Source organism: Furipterus horrens, unplaced genomic scaffold (genome assembly GCF_987537825.1).
Source record: "Furipterus horrens unplaced genomic scaffold, mFurHor1.1.pri manual_scaffold_8, whole genome shotgun sequence".
Classification (NCBI taxonomy): Eukaryota; Metazoa; Chordata; class Mammalia; order Chiroptera; family Furipteridae; genus Furipterus; species Furipterus horrens.
In genome coordinates, this window is record NW_028327178.1 from 4,478,262 (window position 1) to 4,491,838 (window position 13,577).

The 13,577-nt window shown below is 43.3% G+C and overlaps 1 protein-coding gene across 1 annotated transcript in view; it reads left to right on the forward strand.

Moving 5' to 3' along the window:
- The window catches only part of CD226 (CD226 molecule), a 45,005-nt gene extending 35,757 nt beyond the window's left edge, over nucleotides 1-9,248 (forward strand). Inside the window, exons 5-7 of the mRNA XM_090285069.1 lie at nucleotides 2,261-2,363; nucleotides 6,492-6,540; nucleotides 8,852-9,248. Of these exons, the coding sequence (XP_090141195.1) occupies nucleotides 2,261-2,363; nucleotides 6,492-6,540; nucleotides 8,852-8,965 (266 nt within the window). The 3' untranslated portion in view covers nucleotides 8,966-9,248. The remainder of the gene's footprint in view (nucleotides 1-2,260; nucleotides 2,364-6,491; nucleotides 6,541-8,851) is intronic.
- Nucleotides 9,249-13,577: the final 4,329 nt, after the last annotated feature.

Genomic DNA, 13,577 nt, shown 5'->3' on the forward strand with positions numbered 1-13,577 from the left:
GGGGGCGTGAGTGACAGCTGCCAGGCCTGGGACCCACCCAGACCCCACGCGTCCCAATCAGAAACCGCCAGGGTGGGGCTCGGCCACCGGGGGTCCAACAGCCCCCCCGGAATCCCGGTGAACATCCAGCTGGAGGGCCCCAGCTGCACGCTTACTAGTTCATCTGCAGTGGAGAAACAAGGATTTCCTTGTTCCTGTTAAAAACGTTACACAGTTCCGAGTGTTTCTTTAGTAATGAATCAAACGTGCCAGCACCTGGTGAAAGGGCGGGGCACAGAGACCGATTTCTTTTTCGTCACCAGTGGGAGCAGTTTTTACTCCCCAGACAGAGCTGGGCTATTTCACGACACACTTCCTTTGACACAAACTTCTTCTGCGAATAAGTTGTGTTGCTCCTACTGTCTGACGTTCCTGTTCCTCAACAGCAAGGCCATGTGACCGCTCCTTCCCAGTTTTTTTTTGTCTTTATGTGTCATTTGAAATAATTCAACCTACAGTGGTCTTTCATTTTGACCGGCTCAATCCTGTATATTTATTTTCTTTTGTAAATGGGAAAGTCATTACTCATTCCAGAGATTTAATTACTATATTTTCTTCTCATATTTACATCAAAAGTTAGATCTCTAGTTTATCCAGATATTTTTTACTATAATAAAGATTGAAAAATTTTTAAAGAGTAGTTAACAGTTCCCCCAGAGTCCTGTCAGTGAATTTATTGACAATAACTCCTGCTTTCTCATTATGATTGTCTTTTTGATTGAACCTCAGCATCTGTTATATTCAGATTGTTTCAGTATAGCAAGTATAATCCTTCTATAGTCCTGGATTATGAGGCAAAATAATTTCAGGTATTTTGTTTATTTTTATAATGTGCCAAGAGTTTTAAAAGGTTGACTTTTTGCTTTATGGGGAGAAAACTTTGTTGTTCTTTTTGTAGAGGTGGTTCGATGTATTTTTGCTCTGAATGAATTTCACTTTCCCTCTCCCCAAATTATCTGACAAAAGTCATACTTAGACCCTTGCACAAAGGCTTCAAAGCATCCATCTATTTTTATACTTCCATTCACCTTCTAGGTTAAACAAATTGAAAACATAAGAGGAGTGTTTATTGTTGGACATAGTTTCTCTTTGTAGTAATGCTTACGAAAGACCGAGTGGACTTTGCGCTGCAATCATGAAAAAGTCGCAGCTAAATAGCGAATCGAGGCAAGTGTGAGGTTCCGGTTCCCGTCGGGTTCCAGTCAGCCTGGGAACCCCAGGACAAGCTTCGGGGCTTTAATTTAAGGAGGTGGGCAGTCCTGCTGCCTGGCCTTGCCCGGCCTGCACGTCTGCTGTCTCAGAGAGAGGTGGCCGTCAGGACAGCTCCTGGCTTTCAATTCAGCCCCGTTCCCAACAACGGCCCCAAGGGATAGAGTTTCATCTCCTGGAAGGGGGCCCTGGGTGGCGGAGGGTGAGGTGTGCCCCAGGCAGGGGGACCCTGTAAAGATGAAATGTGCTCTGGCTTGTGGGGTTCATGCTCGGGGGATGGCCTTTCTCCAGTAGTATACTACTCTTGAGTATCGCGGAGCCTGACCACAGTTCTCTGATGCCATTGGAAGTCTTGTCATTGTCCTCAGGGGACGGACGAAGAAAAGCATGCGAGAAGGTTAAGGGATGATTTGCTGGAGGTCGAAGGACTCACTAGTGGAAGAAGGAGGAATAGAATTTCAGGTTCCTGGGCCATGGTTCTGTCCACATAAGCAATGAGCTGGAGTCACACGTTTGCTGATTACTTTTTATCATTAACCCTGAGTAGGAAATATCTCTTAGATAGAATTCTACTTATAAACATCAAAGTTGCAAACTGTTTTGTGTTGACTGTACTTAATACATGTATCAGACTTAAGAAGTGATCTTTATTTATATATGATTTTGGTCATTTTTTTTACAAAAGATTTTATGTTTGGAATTGGGAGCTCATTAGAATGAAGTGATATCTGTCTTGGATGTACACTCTTTCTGTTATTATTCTTAAGGCATCCAACCCAATCTTAGGGATCAAGGAACTAATACAAATCTATGAAGAATCAGAAATATTTAGGAGACTCTGAAAGAAAAATGATCTTTTTTTCTTTATCCCATCCTATTTTTCTTAGATTTGCTGTTTGTTTTAAATTGTTCCTCTGTGATGACAGATGTCCCCTCTCTTCATTGTTCTACCTTCCTTTTGGCTGGCTTTAGCTGAATTCCTAATTTCTGTTGTAATTTTTTTTTCTCCTAGATAAAACCGTTAACCACTACGTCCTCTTCACGGCTGGAGGGGCAGTTCTGTTGTTGATGTTTGTTATCATAATTGCCATTGTCATCGTCATTGTTTATAACAGGTGAGCACCGCTTCCGCTTCTGAATCTTACTCCCCCTGAGCGACTCTGACATCCGGGGCGCTCTGTGGTTAATAACCCAGTCATTGCTCATGCTGTCGGAGCCGGCACATACATCTTTCTGATGCTGTTCTTCCACCAAGGAGAGGAAGGAGCTGTGGTGCTATTGGAGGAGAAAGGTAGAATCGTTCACTTAATAATTACTAGGCACTGGCTGTCTGCCCGTATTAACAAAGCTTCCATATCCCGGGCAGCCAACAGCCCGATGCCTCTGCTCCATCTCCTACCCCATCGATCTTACTTCTCCTGCCGATGAAAAGGCCACTGGGTGAGGTGGTGTGTGTGTGTGTGTGTGTGGGTGTGTCTCAGAGAGGCAGCCGGAGAGAGATGCTGAGAAGGGGAACAGCAACATCGAATAGTAACAATGCCTTCACTTATCCATCTGATGCTTATTGGGCCAATGGTCCCATGAGCGAACAACATAATTCAGTGGTCGCATATTTTCTGAAACAAGCAGCGTAGGGGCTCTTGTTTAAAACTGCCAAGGAAGAAAGGGGTTGGCAGGGGCGCTCTCAGGGAGCAGGTGGCCGGTGGCCTCTCAGTTTCCCACCTGTTACTGCCTGGGGCACACGTGGAACTTTCCAGGATGTTCTAGTGGACTCTTCCTTCCCTGTCTAGCTCTCCGTGTTCATGCACTCCCTCGTCTAGGGGTCTGCTGCAGTCTTAGCCGTGATCGTGCTGGGTTGGAATTACCCCCGTGCCCTACTCCAACCCGAGGGGTGTATCCCTAGGAGAGGAGGGGCCTGAACATTTGGTGTCTTCGTTTTGCATGTCTAGCACATTGTAGACACTATATATGTTTACCGAGTAGATGAATCAACCCTCTGTGCTCTCCCCCAGAATCTTACCACAAGCGCATGCATGTACCCACACACATGTGCTCATATACACACAGACACAGATACATGCGCACACGTACACATGTGTACACATACACATGTGTGGGTTATTGATCGGATTTCCAGTGGTTTCTCCATCTCACCTCCACCCCCTGCCTCCGGCTCCGTGGAGGCTCTTGGTGCTGCTCCCCGGATCTCAGTCACGCTCACCAGCTGCCTCCCTGCTCAGAGCGGCCCCCTCTCTTTCTAAAACACCCGATTTTTCCTGGTTCCTTTCCTCAGAGCCGAGACCGGTCACATCGTCCTTCTGTTTAAAACCTTGCGTTACCTTTCCGCCGCCACCAGAACAACGGTGACGCGCGCCCCGGCCTTTCCGACCCCAGCCAGCCTCGGGTTCATCCTCGCTCCCTCCTTTCGTCGCCGCCCGGTGTTGACACGTTGCGTGCAAACTGCCATTTTTATTCTATGAACACACTTGACTCGCTTCCCATTGTTACGCCATCAGAACGCTGCTCCCCCTCCTTTGGCCTCAGTCCTGTGGGTCCGGGGTGGGACCCGTGCCGCGTGCGGAGGGCGGTCCTGCCGCGCCCTCGCTGCAGAGAGACACGATGTCACCACCCCGAGCCCCACGCGCTCTCCCCGCTGCGCCTCGCAGCCTGCGCTCCAGTCCCGTCCCTTCCGTGCTTGTCTTTGCCGGCGTTCAGAACGGCGGGTGCCGCGCTTTATCCACTTTTCAGTTTGATAGCATTTAGCGCTAATCTTTCCAAATGAGGGATGGTCAAAAGCATTTGTCTAATTAAACCGAAACACGAAACGGCCACTCTTCCTTGCTCGGTCCCGGCTGCCCTCCACTGTCGCTCTTGTCAGAAAGGAGCCAGCAGAGGCCAGAAGCCCCGGGTGGTGGCGACGCTGGGGACTCCTCTGCCGCTTCACCTTGGCTGATAAAAGGTGGCCCCGAGGGGCGACAAGGCTGCCGGAGCGCACGGGGCTCAGCCGGCGAGTGGCAGCGGGTCTCTGGAGGGTCACAGAGCCTGGACACGAAGGGTTCAGTTTCATGAAAATGCATCCCTTTTACACAAATAGCTAACTGGAGCCGTGGAGTGAATTGTCCCGCGTGGTTAAACGCGATAAAAAGGAGATGAGCGGACGGAACGCAGAACCGTGGCCGGACACGAGGAAAAGGGACTTGCTCTTTCTGCTTGTCCTGTGTCAGTGTGTGTTGTTCCGCAGAGCGGACATGTTTGGGAAAGGGACCCCCAGGCTAAACGGCGGCCTTCCGAACTCTGTCCTCGTGACTGTTTACAATACCCCTTAGCTTCAGGTGTGCCGCGTTGGGTAGACACCACCGACGTGAACCCCAGGGTGCCCGAGGGAAACCGAGTCCTTCTTCACACCCGGAGCCAGGAGCCCCGTGCGCAGGAGCACTTGCTGGCTCCCCATCCGCCCGGCTCCCCGTTAGGGCCGGACAGGGACCCTACAGAGCGGCCGGGGCCGGCGGAAGCGCCCGCTCCGGTAAGGACCGCCATCTGCCCACTGACGCCTGTGTCTGGAGGGAGCACTTCCATCTTTAGTGAGCCGAGCGTTGGACACTTACGTTTACACTTGTCGTCCACGTGGGCGCTCACCACAGATGGGTGCCGGGTCTGCCTTGGGTTCTCCCAGTTTCTGCACTAAAAGTAGCTCACCCCCGGGAAACCCTTCAGAACCCACAAGCCAGGACAGCGGGGTGGCCCAGGACAAATGATATGTTTACTCTGTCCCAGACACGGGCCCTGGACTTTAGAGATGCACATAACCAGGAAGCTGCGGAGCACAAGTTCAACACAGACCAACAGACGCTAAGCTTCATGTTCTCTCTGTTCATCGCACCGTATACTCTAGATTTATGTAAAAAACACACGTTTGGACCTAGTTGGGGAACTCCACCGTGTATTATGATACAACAAGCCTTGCGAACCATGGTTTAACAAAAGATCAAAGGTCATAGATCTGTGTCTCAGTTTCCTCATTTGTAAAAAGCAGATAATAACCAATGTATCATAGCTTTTTTTTGAGCAGTAAATAATTTATACAAAACATCTTGAAACATGGCTTGTACCTCATAAACTTACACATAGAATAAGTAAATAAATTAATTGTTTGACTATTAGTCAAGTAAATAAATAGAAACACATAGCATAAGGTAAGCTTGGGATTATGTGAGATGGTGGAGGAATTCATAGCAACTAGAAGAGACCATCCGGGTAAATAAATATCCACCATCTGAACAACCTTTCCTTGGAGAGAGACTGTCTTGCCTGGTTTTCAAAATTTCCACGAAGGGATTATAAATGCATCTTTAAACACCAACTCTACACATTTGCATCTGACTGGTCTCCCTTGGTGTTCAGGAAGACTCTTTTCTTTAGGGAGATGAAAAGAGATGGTCCCCATAAAACTGCTCCTTAAACTTGAATGTGGTTATCTGATCAATTGTATTCAAAGATGGTAGCTTCTTTTCTCCTTCTCTTGTATTTCTTTCCAAAGATTTCTCCTGAACTGAGGCTTCTGTAGGCTTAATTGGAAGCTGGAGAGTTTACCGAAAAGTAGGGCTCCAGATTGCCCCTTTGACTTCTGCAGTGTGGGCTCTGATGCAGGAGAACCCAGTAGTCAAGAGGAAGGGCTGTGGATTCCCATACGATAGGACCACTGACCAACAATGTGATCTGGGGCAAGTTACTCTTCTTTTCTCTGCCTCAGTCCCTGAGTCTGTTAAATAGAGTTTTTAAGTGAAATCTAAATAAAATAACCCAATACAGACGGTTTAGTAAAACTCTCAGAAGATTTTATAAAGCTATTCTGTTATCATTGTCATCCAAGAAGTTACTGCATTAACATTTAAAAGGAAGTTTTAATTGTGGGGAATCACTAAGTTTGAAGTTATTTGGAGAAGGCTCTAAGCCGTTTATGTGATAACCCCTGTGAACTCACTGAGCTACACGACTAATGGACACTGGCTGCAGGCCCTTTTAGTCACCTCTGCCGTCTGGGAGCACATTGAGAAGGTAGGAAAATGAAAAACTTTAGGTCAATGGGACTTTGGGTAAGTCGGTATCAAGTAACTGTGGGTAGCTACTTCCATGTATTTAGTAAGGGCATGTAAGCTGCGGTACAGGTGACGTATATAGAGGATTTGAAATAACACTGGTCTGGAATATAATTCTTAATACTGCTATTGAATATGTATTTCCAGGAGACAGAAAAGAAGCCCATGTAAGGAGTCCGTGGACACAAAGAATAAGGTAAGTTTTCTCAGAGTGGTTGTTCCTGCCCCCTTTTGTGCATCATAAATGTTTTGCAAACTCAGTTCAATTGGCAATTAGCAATCTTCTTTTTTCATTCTCCTTTCAAATATCTGGCCGTGCAATTGCCTATGGTTCAAGTATCGGGTCTTTGATGAACCAGTTATTTTCTGAACTATTCTCCTATTATTAATACCTTTGAAAGTGTTTGTTTTACATTAATATCATTAAAAGAGCAATTACACCAACATCATAATCAACACTCTGCATTACCAAAATCTATATTCATTTCCTAGGGCTGTCACAACAGTGTTCCCACAAAGTGGGTGATTTAAAACAACAAATCTATTCTCTCGCAGGTCTAGACGGTTGAAGCCTAAAATCAAGGTCTCAGCAGGGTCAGCCCCTTTTTGAGCTGAGAAGCTGTTCCAGGCTTCTCTCTGAGCTCTGCGGGCTTCTGGCAGCTCTGACAGTCCTTGGCTTGTGGCCCCATCACTCCAGTCTCGGCCTCTGTCTTCACATGACCTTCTTCCCTGTGTCCGTGTTTGTGCAACAACCCTATTTCCCTGAGGTCACATAATGAAGGTCTGGGAAGCACCTACATTTGGGGGGACACTCTCAGACCCAGTAGAAGGCATAACGTTTTTATGCCATAAGGCTATTGTAAGGATTAAATGAAGTTCAACTCCATAAAAGACCCAAACAATGCAGCATCAAGAAGTATACAGTGCATGATATTCACCATCATTATTACCTTTTGATTAGTAATTAATAGGTGCCAGATTATAAAGCTAACGAGCTTTTGGAGGATCTGCAGAGGTCTAATGAAGTGTGAGCTTTTCTGCTCATTCTTCCTTGATCCTTCCCCCTTTTGATTTACTTGAAAAAATATAAAATTCCATCCGCGTTCGCAGACAAGAGGGCCGCTCATTTTCCTGCTCATTGTCTCCACGATAAGTCACAGATTCTTCTTAGTACATATTATTCTGTTTAGGAAATTTTACAATAGAACACTTCTCCGGGTGTTATCTACAATTACACCCATTTCTCTTCAACTTAATTATTTATCATTACATGCTACCCAGCCAAAACACCAAGCACTAAAATGTGTCTGACAAGTCAATAGGCGTGCTTCAGACTTCCTCAGAATCTACCAGTTTAACTTTTTTTCTTCTACTAAGTAATAATTTTTTTGCAAAAAAAATTTTTTTCTGAGTAATTCATGGCTTACTTTTGGCACCACCAGCACAGACTCAAGAAGCGTTGCCTCGCTGGACCTGCCGCTCCTCGCGACAGAGCGGTGCTCTCTGTCTCCCACAATGATTGGACCGTCCTTTGTCTTTAGCTGTTGCCCACTCGTGCCAAGCAGTGCCACATCTGTCACTGGGAATTCCAGAGGACAGAAGAGCTTTGCAAGTTCCTACGTGGAGTAGTCAGCTTTTCCAGGCTTTTATAGAATCATGTGATTTTGAGAGAAGATTACAAAGTTAGAGTTTAAGTTGATATTAAGATAAAGTTAGACTTACCTGGTTCATTTTTTTTTTTTTTTTGACAGGCTATATAACTAACAATATTTGAAATTCCTGTTGCTGTCTCTGTGCAAACACCAAAACTACTGTAATAATAACATGATATTATCTTGAAAGTGAATAATATCAGTTTATTTTGTTAATTTAATGTGTTCAGTTGCTTATGTTTAAGCCAGGACACCATGGACTTTCAAAGTAGTGCCTCTGGGCCCTGGCCAGGGTGTTCAGTTGGTTAGGGAATCGACCCAATACATCAAGGTTGCATGTTCGATTCCCAGCCAGGGCACATACAAGAATCAACCAATAAATGCATAATTAAGTGGAACAGCAAAATTGATATTTTTCTCTCTTTCAAATCAATCAAGAAATAAAAAAAACAAAAGTATTGCTTCTGATGACATTCATTCAACAGAAATTAATGGGTGCCCACTATGGGAAAATACTATAATACTAGACATTTTAATATAAAGAATGAGCATAATTGTTCTCACCCAAATAGGCTGAGGCTGGCAAAGGGAGTCCTGTACTGAATGGGGGCCTCATGAACCCAGTATGGCAAGTGATGACGTAGACCAGGCCTCTGTCACGTTCTCACTAAGAGCCCTGCCACTCAAGAACGTGATTACTCACAGAAGTTCAACATAATGAAGAGGATGTTTTATGAAATTAATTGTAATGAAAATATGACCTATATTGTGGTTGAACTGGGAAGATATTTGTGTCCGATGTCTTTATGCTGAAAAGCAGTGAATTATTTATACCCTCTCTGCCTGTCTTTCCAGGCATCTAACAACTACCGAAGTCCCCCCTTTACCGGTCAGCGGTCCGACGGCGCCGGAGAGGATGTCTACGTCAACTTCCCGACCTTCTCTCGCAGACCAAAGGCTCGGGTCTAAGCTGGTTCCTTGATCCGAGCAAACGTATGACGACTTTTATGTATATGGGTCTTTATACCATTTCTTTTCACTACTCAGTGTCTACCCTGGATACCAGTTGACTGAATATATTTTTGTATTTTATTTTTTTCAATCCAAATATCACACTACTTAATTCCCCAATAAAACACGGGAAAAAGGATTATCATGTGCTACATTTACCTATAAAACCCCCACCTAATAAGTAATAGAACCCTAGGTACCGATTTCTAGAAGTTAGAAGACGTACGCACAGAATGTTGAAGGCAATTCTCCTGTCCATGTGGTCTCACCAGCTTGTGCTTGAAGGGTCAGGCTCCTGCTGGTCGGGAGGCACCCGGAGTCTCCTCTGCTTTCCCCTCTCCCGGGTCTGTGATGACTTGGGGGTGGGGGGAGGCAGGACAAGCAGATGCCACTGCCTTGGTGGCCTCCACTCCTGGTTTCAGTGAACACTTTAGGGACACACCACGTATGTGTTCTGCAGAGAACTCCAGGACACTTGAAACGTGCCTCTTTTTCTGTGGACGGTTTAATTTTGTTAGTCTATCACTCAAAGTATCTATGAGAACCATTAGCTCTGTGTATTCCCCCCATGTAGAGCTCCGGATTTTTACGGGGATTCGGGGCCCTCCTCAGATCTGTGGAAATTCTTCTGACCTCCTCACTGATCCTGTTACCTGATGAAATTCTCTTCATTCCCTTTCTTTCCCTTTGAACAGGTTCACAAAGCTCTTTCATTGTAGTCACGTTACTAGTAGAGCTGATTTGCTAGTTTTGGAATTCTACCACATACGGATATGAATATGGTGTGTATGCACTCATGCGTGTGCGCGCGCACACACACACACACACACACACATCCCACCCCCAGTCTGTCGTACCTGCTATTCTGGTTGTTACTAAAGAAAGAGATCAAACCACATCCACAGAATAAAAGGTCAGAAGTGAATTAAATTATGTTTTAAATCTTTTTTGCAAGTTGCTACTCAGGAAGCAAGATGCTTCCTAAGAGTCTTTTTTACATGTATAATTTATATGCTATGTAATATATTAAATAAAAATCTGTTTCCTCTGAATGCCACCGTTTTAATATTTACATCAAAGTGACCAGTTAAAAGGAATTGCTTGATGACAGGATGTACGAGTCTGTTAAATTTCATCATACATAATACACAGTTTTTCAGGGCAAGGATGCATCTGATGAACCTGCCATGACTAGGTATTGAGTGTAGTATCATCGGAGCGACCTTGAAACATCATTTAAAGGCTTACAAGTGTGCTGAGATAATGCACTGAAGTTTCCTTCACTTGAAATCATGCCTATGGATGGGAGGCAGGCGGACGAATATTTAGTTAGTAAACGTTCAAAGTTAGAGAATGTTTTAAGTAATTCGGTTTACTACGAAAATACATATAAATGTAAAATATATTGACTTACAAGATAAAGTAAAATAAAAATAATTTAGCAAGTTCATTTGTTATGTTGGTTTATCTGGCACCGTATTAAAGAAAACCACAGCTTCATTGTAGTAATATTCCAAATTGGTGGAGTCCACATTGTAATTAGGAATCAGTGCAATCAGCGTATGCCTCTGATTTATAATAATGTTCTATATTCTTATGCTGCTTGATTAAAAATATTATAGAATTAAGATGCTTATCAAGTATAGGTAGAGATGCTAAGTTGTGAATAGAGTTTAGCTTCTTCCCACAGTAGTGGTAAGAAAATATCTTTGAATAACCTGAAATGACATAATCATGTAACACCGTTATTTTATTATTATTATTAGTTTGGCCACTATTCAAATGTAGTGTCTGGAAAGTATTGACTTTATATTCATGCTTTTGCATAAATTACTATATTTTTTCATTGGTTTGTTCATTGGAATTACTCTAAGCCAAGTCTCTAGGCTTTCATCTATTTATCTGGAAAATAAAAACAAGTTTTTAAAACGAGCTTTTCTAGAAAAACTGTAGTGCTTTCTAAGGAAAGTTGATAAACCTTCCAGGTTGCCTTACATATACTATTTTTCCAGGTTTAAAGCACCAACTCTGTTGTGAAGTGTAAGATAAGATCTAAATTGGGGTATGGGGAGAAGTGACTGAACTGACCACCGTTTGTTACCTATCGTCCCTCTTTGAATGATGCTTTATAGTCACCATCTTTCAGCACAATTTTTCCAGGTCTATGTGTAATTTCAGACTTTCGGGTTCTGCAGACAAATGTTTGCCTCCATCTGCTCTCCTTTGTTGTGTGAATGGGTAAAATGTTTGAATGAGTCACTCGTTTCATCTGTCACGAAAGAATATGAGGCAAGAATTTCTACAGAATAATATTAACATGAAGAGTTGAATGCAGAAGAACGTCAAACCACTGGAACTCGGTGGCTTCTGTCCTGGTGCGGCACTTGGAGCATTTGTAAGCGGGTGTCACTCAGTCAAAGTGCTGCGTGGGTTTTCTTCCAAAATTCGTCCCCTGCCCTTCCTGAGATTAGATTTGGGTATTAGAATTCACCAAGCCCCCCAAATAAGAGATATATTGCTTATTTTTCTAGATTTCAACTTGTTTATTGATTTTAAAAATCTCCACTTATGTCTAGACAGATACATCTTCCTAAGAAATATCAATTTCTTTGTAACACACTACCTCCGGAATCTCAAGCAAGTTGACCTTTGTTGACTTTTTGAAGATGAAACTGCTAATTAAAATGCCACAAAATTATACCAAGTGCTGTCTGCCCTATAGAAACAAATATTATTAAAGGAAGAGAGCAGTGGGCAGGCAGTGCCAACCATCTGTGTGCGGTCAAATAAGCAAAGGCCCTTTCCTGACTAAATTCTGGTGAATTTAAAATAACAAGCATCAGCCCTGGCCTGGTGGCTCGGTTGGCTGGAGCATCATCACGTACCGGAAAGTTTCAGATTCACTTCCTGTCGGGGTGAGATTGTCATTAGTCTCTCACACTGATATTTCTCCCGCTCTCTTTCTCCTTCGTCTCTCTCTTTAAAATCGACAAACATGTCCTCTGATGAGGTTAAAACAAATTACAATAGCAAGCAACATTCCTCCAAATACCTGAAGAGCGATGCCCAGCCATACCTGTGAGACATAAGACTTGAGAATCTCTGATAACTTATTTTTTTTCCACTCTTCAAAATTTAAAGAATCTTCACTGGTTTTGTATTTTCCTAGAAATTCATTCGTAAGAACTTCTTCTTATTCAATAACTTATTCATTTCAACCCTTATTCCAGGTATTCAGAATAAGACCATTATTCCTTAATCAGCTGACTGGGTAGGACTTTGCCCTCTCCAATTTATTCCTAATGTTATTAAAAGTGCTTATCACAGCTTCCCATGTGGCTTCAGTTAAGCTAATTTTATCATAGGAAGAACATCAGAAGCAAATTTTGATTGATTAACTGGCCTTTGAGATCATATAAACTACCCACTTGATTTTCCTAAAACACCCTGATATTAGGACAATTCATACTTCCCTAAATGTTTAGCTCTTCTATCCAGTTCAAACATTTATTTTAATAATTCACCATATCAATATCGAAATTTGGTACCTTTCTCTAATGTACTTCTTGACTAGCTTGGAAATAAGGAGAGCAGCTTTGCCACTTTGGGCAACTACCCAGTTTTGCTTCTCTGAGTTTGTACATCACACATGACAGAGTAGCTGCCGGTGCGTGGGGCCTGGTGACACTGTCGGTCACTTCGGTGTCGGCTCCCGCACAGCCTTGGATTTCTCTGGTGTCATGGAAGCTCCATGACTCTCTTTGAAGGCACAGCTCCCTGGAAGGAGTAACGTCACTGACAGGTGAATCTAGTAAACCAGAAAGAAGAAGCCCACCTGACATTTCAAGATTAAGTTTGAGAAATGGATTCTGTAAGTGTGTTTCCGGATGATCCAAATCCAAGTGGGTGGCAAATAACAAGGAAGTCATTGGTAGGGAGTGTGGTCACGCCTGCAGGCTTTTCACTTTTGATGTTAAACATGCGTCTACCAAATGTCCATTGTCAGGAGCTGCCTTTGCTATTAGGGGTGAGTATACGCTGGAGCAAAGGCCATGTTCTAGTTGCGTGGGCTGTCGTGAAAGCCACTTAAAAAAGTCTCTGGATGTTCCTTCACTAGAAAACAAGTGTTGATCACTGATGACATTTTTGATATTAATATTCTATGATTCCACCAAACCAGAGTCAACCTAGTTAAAATTATATCCACTTATAGCAGAGGGTTAGAAAAACACTGGAAATACATAATGAACTCTCAGTAATCTTACATTTAATAAAGGGCCGCTTTTATTTTATTTTGAAAATCACAAGCCAATAAATAAAGGGATAAACGACATCTTAAAGGTTCAAAGAATATGATTGTCGGAATCTGTTTAATTACATAGTGATAGCTCACATGATAACAAAAGTAAAAGATCATATAATATTACAGTGCTAACAATATTCAATAACTCCTGGGTAAAAACCAGCAATTTAGATGTTCAGATCTCAATCATGCAAAGTTGTGGTGTTGAGTAGTATTTTTGAAGCGCTTTACCATTTTTTCAGTGATGGAGATTTTAATATTGCACAA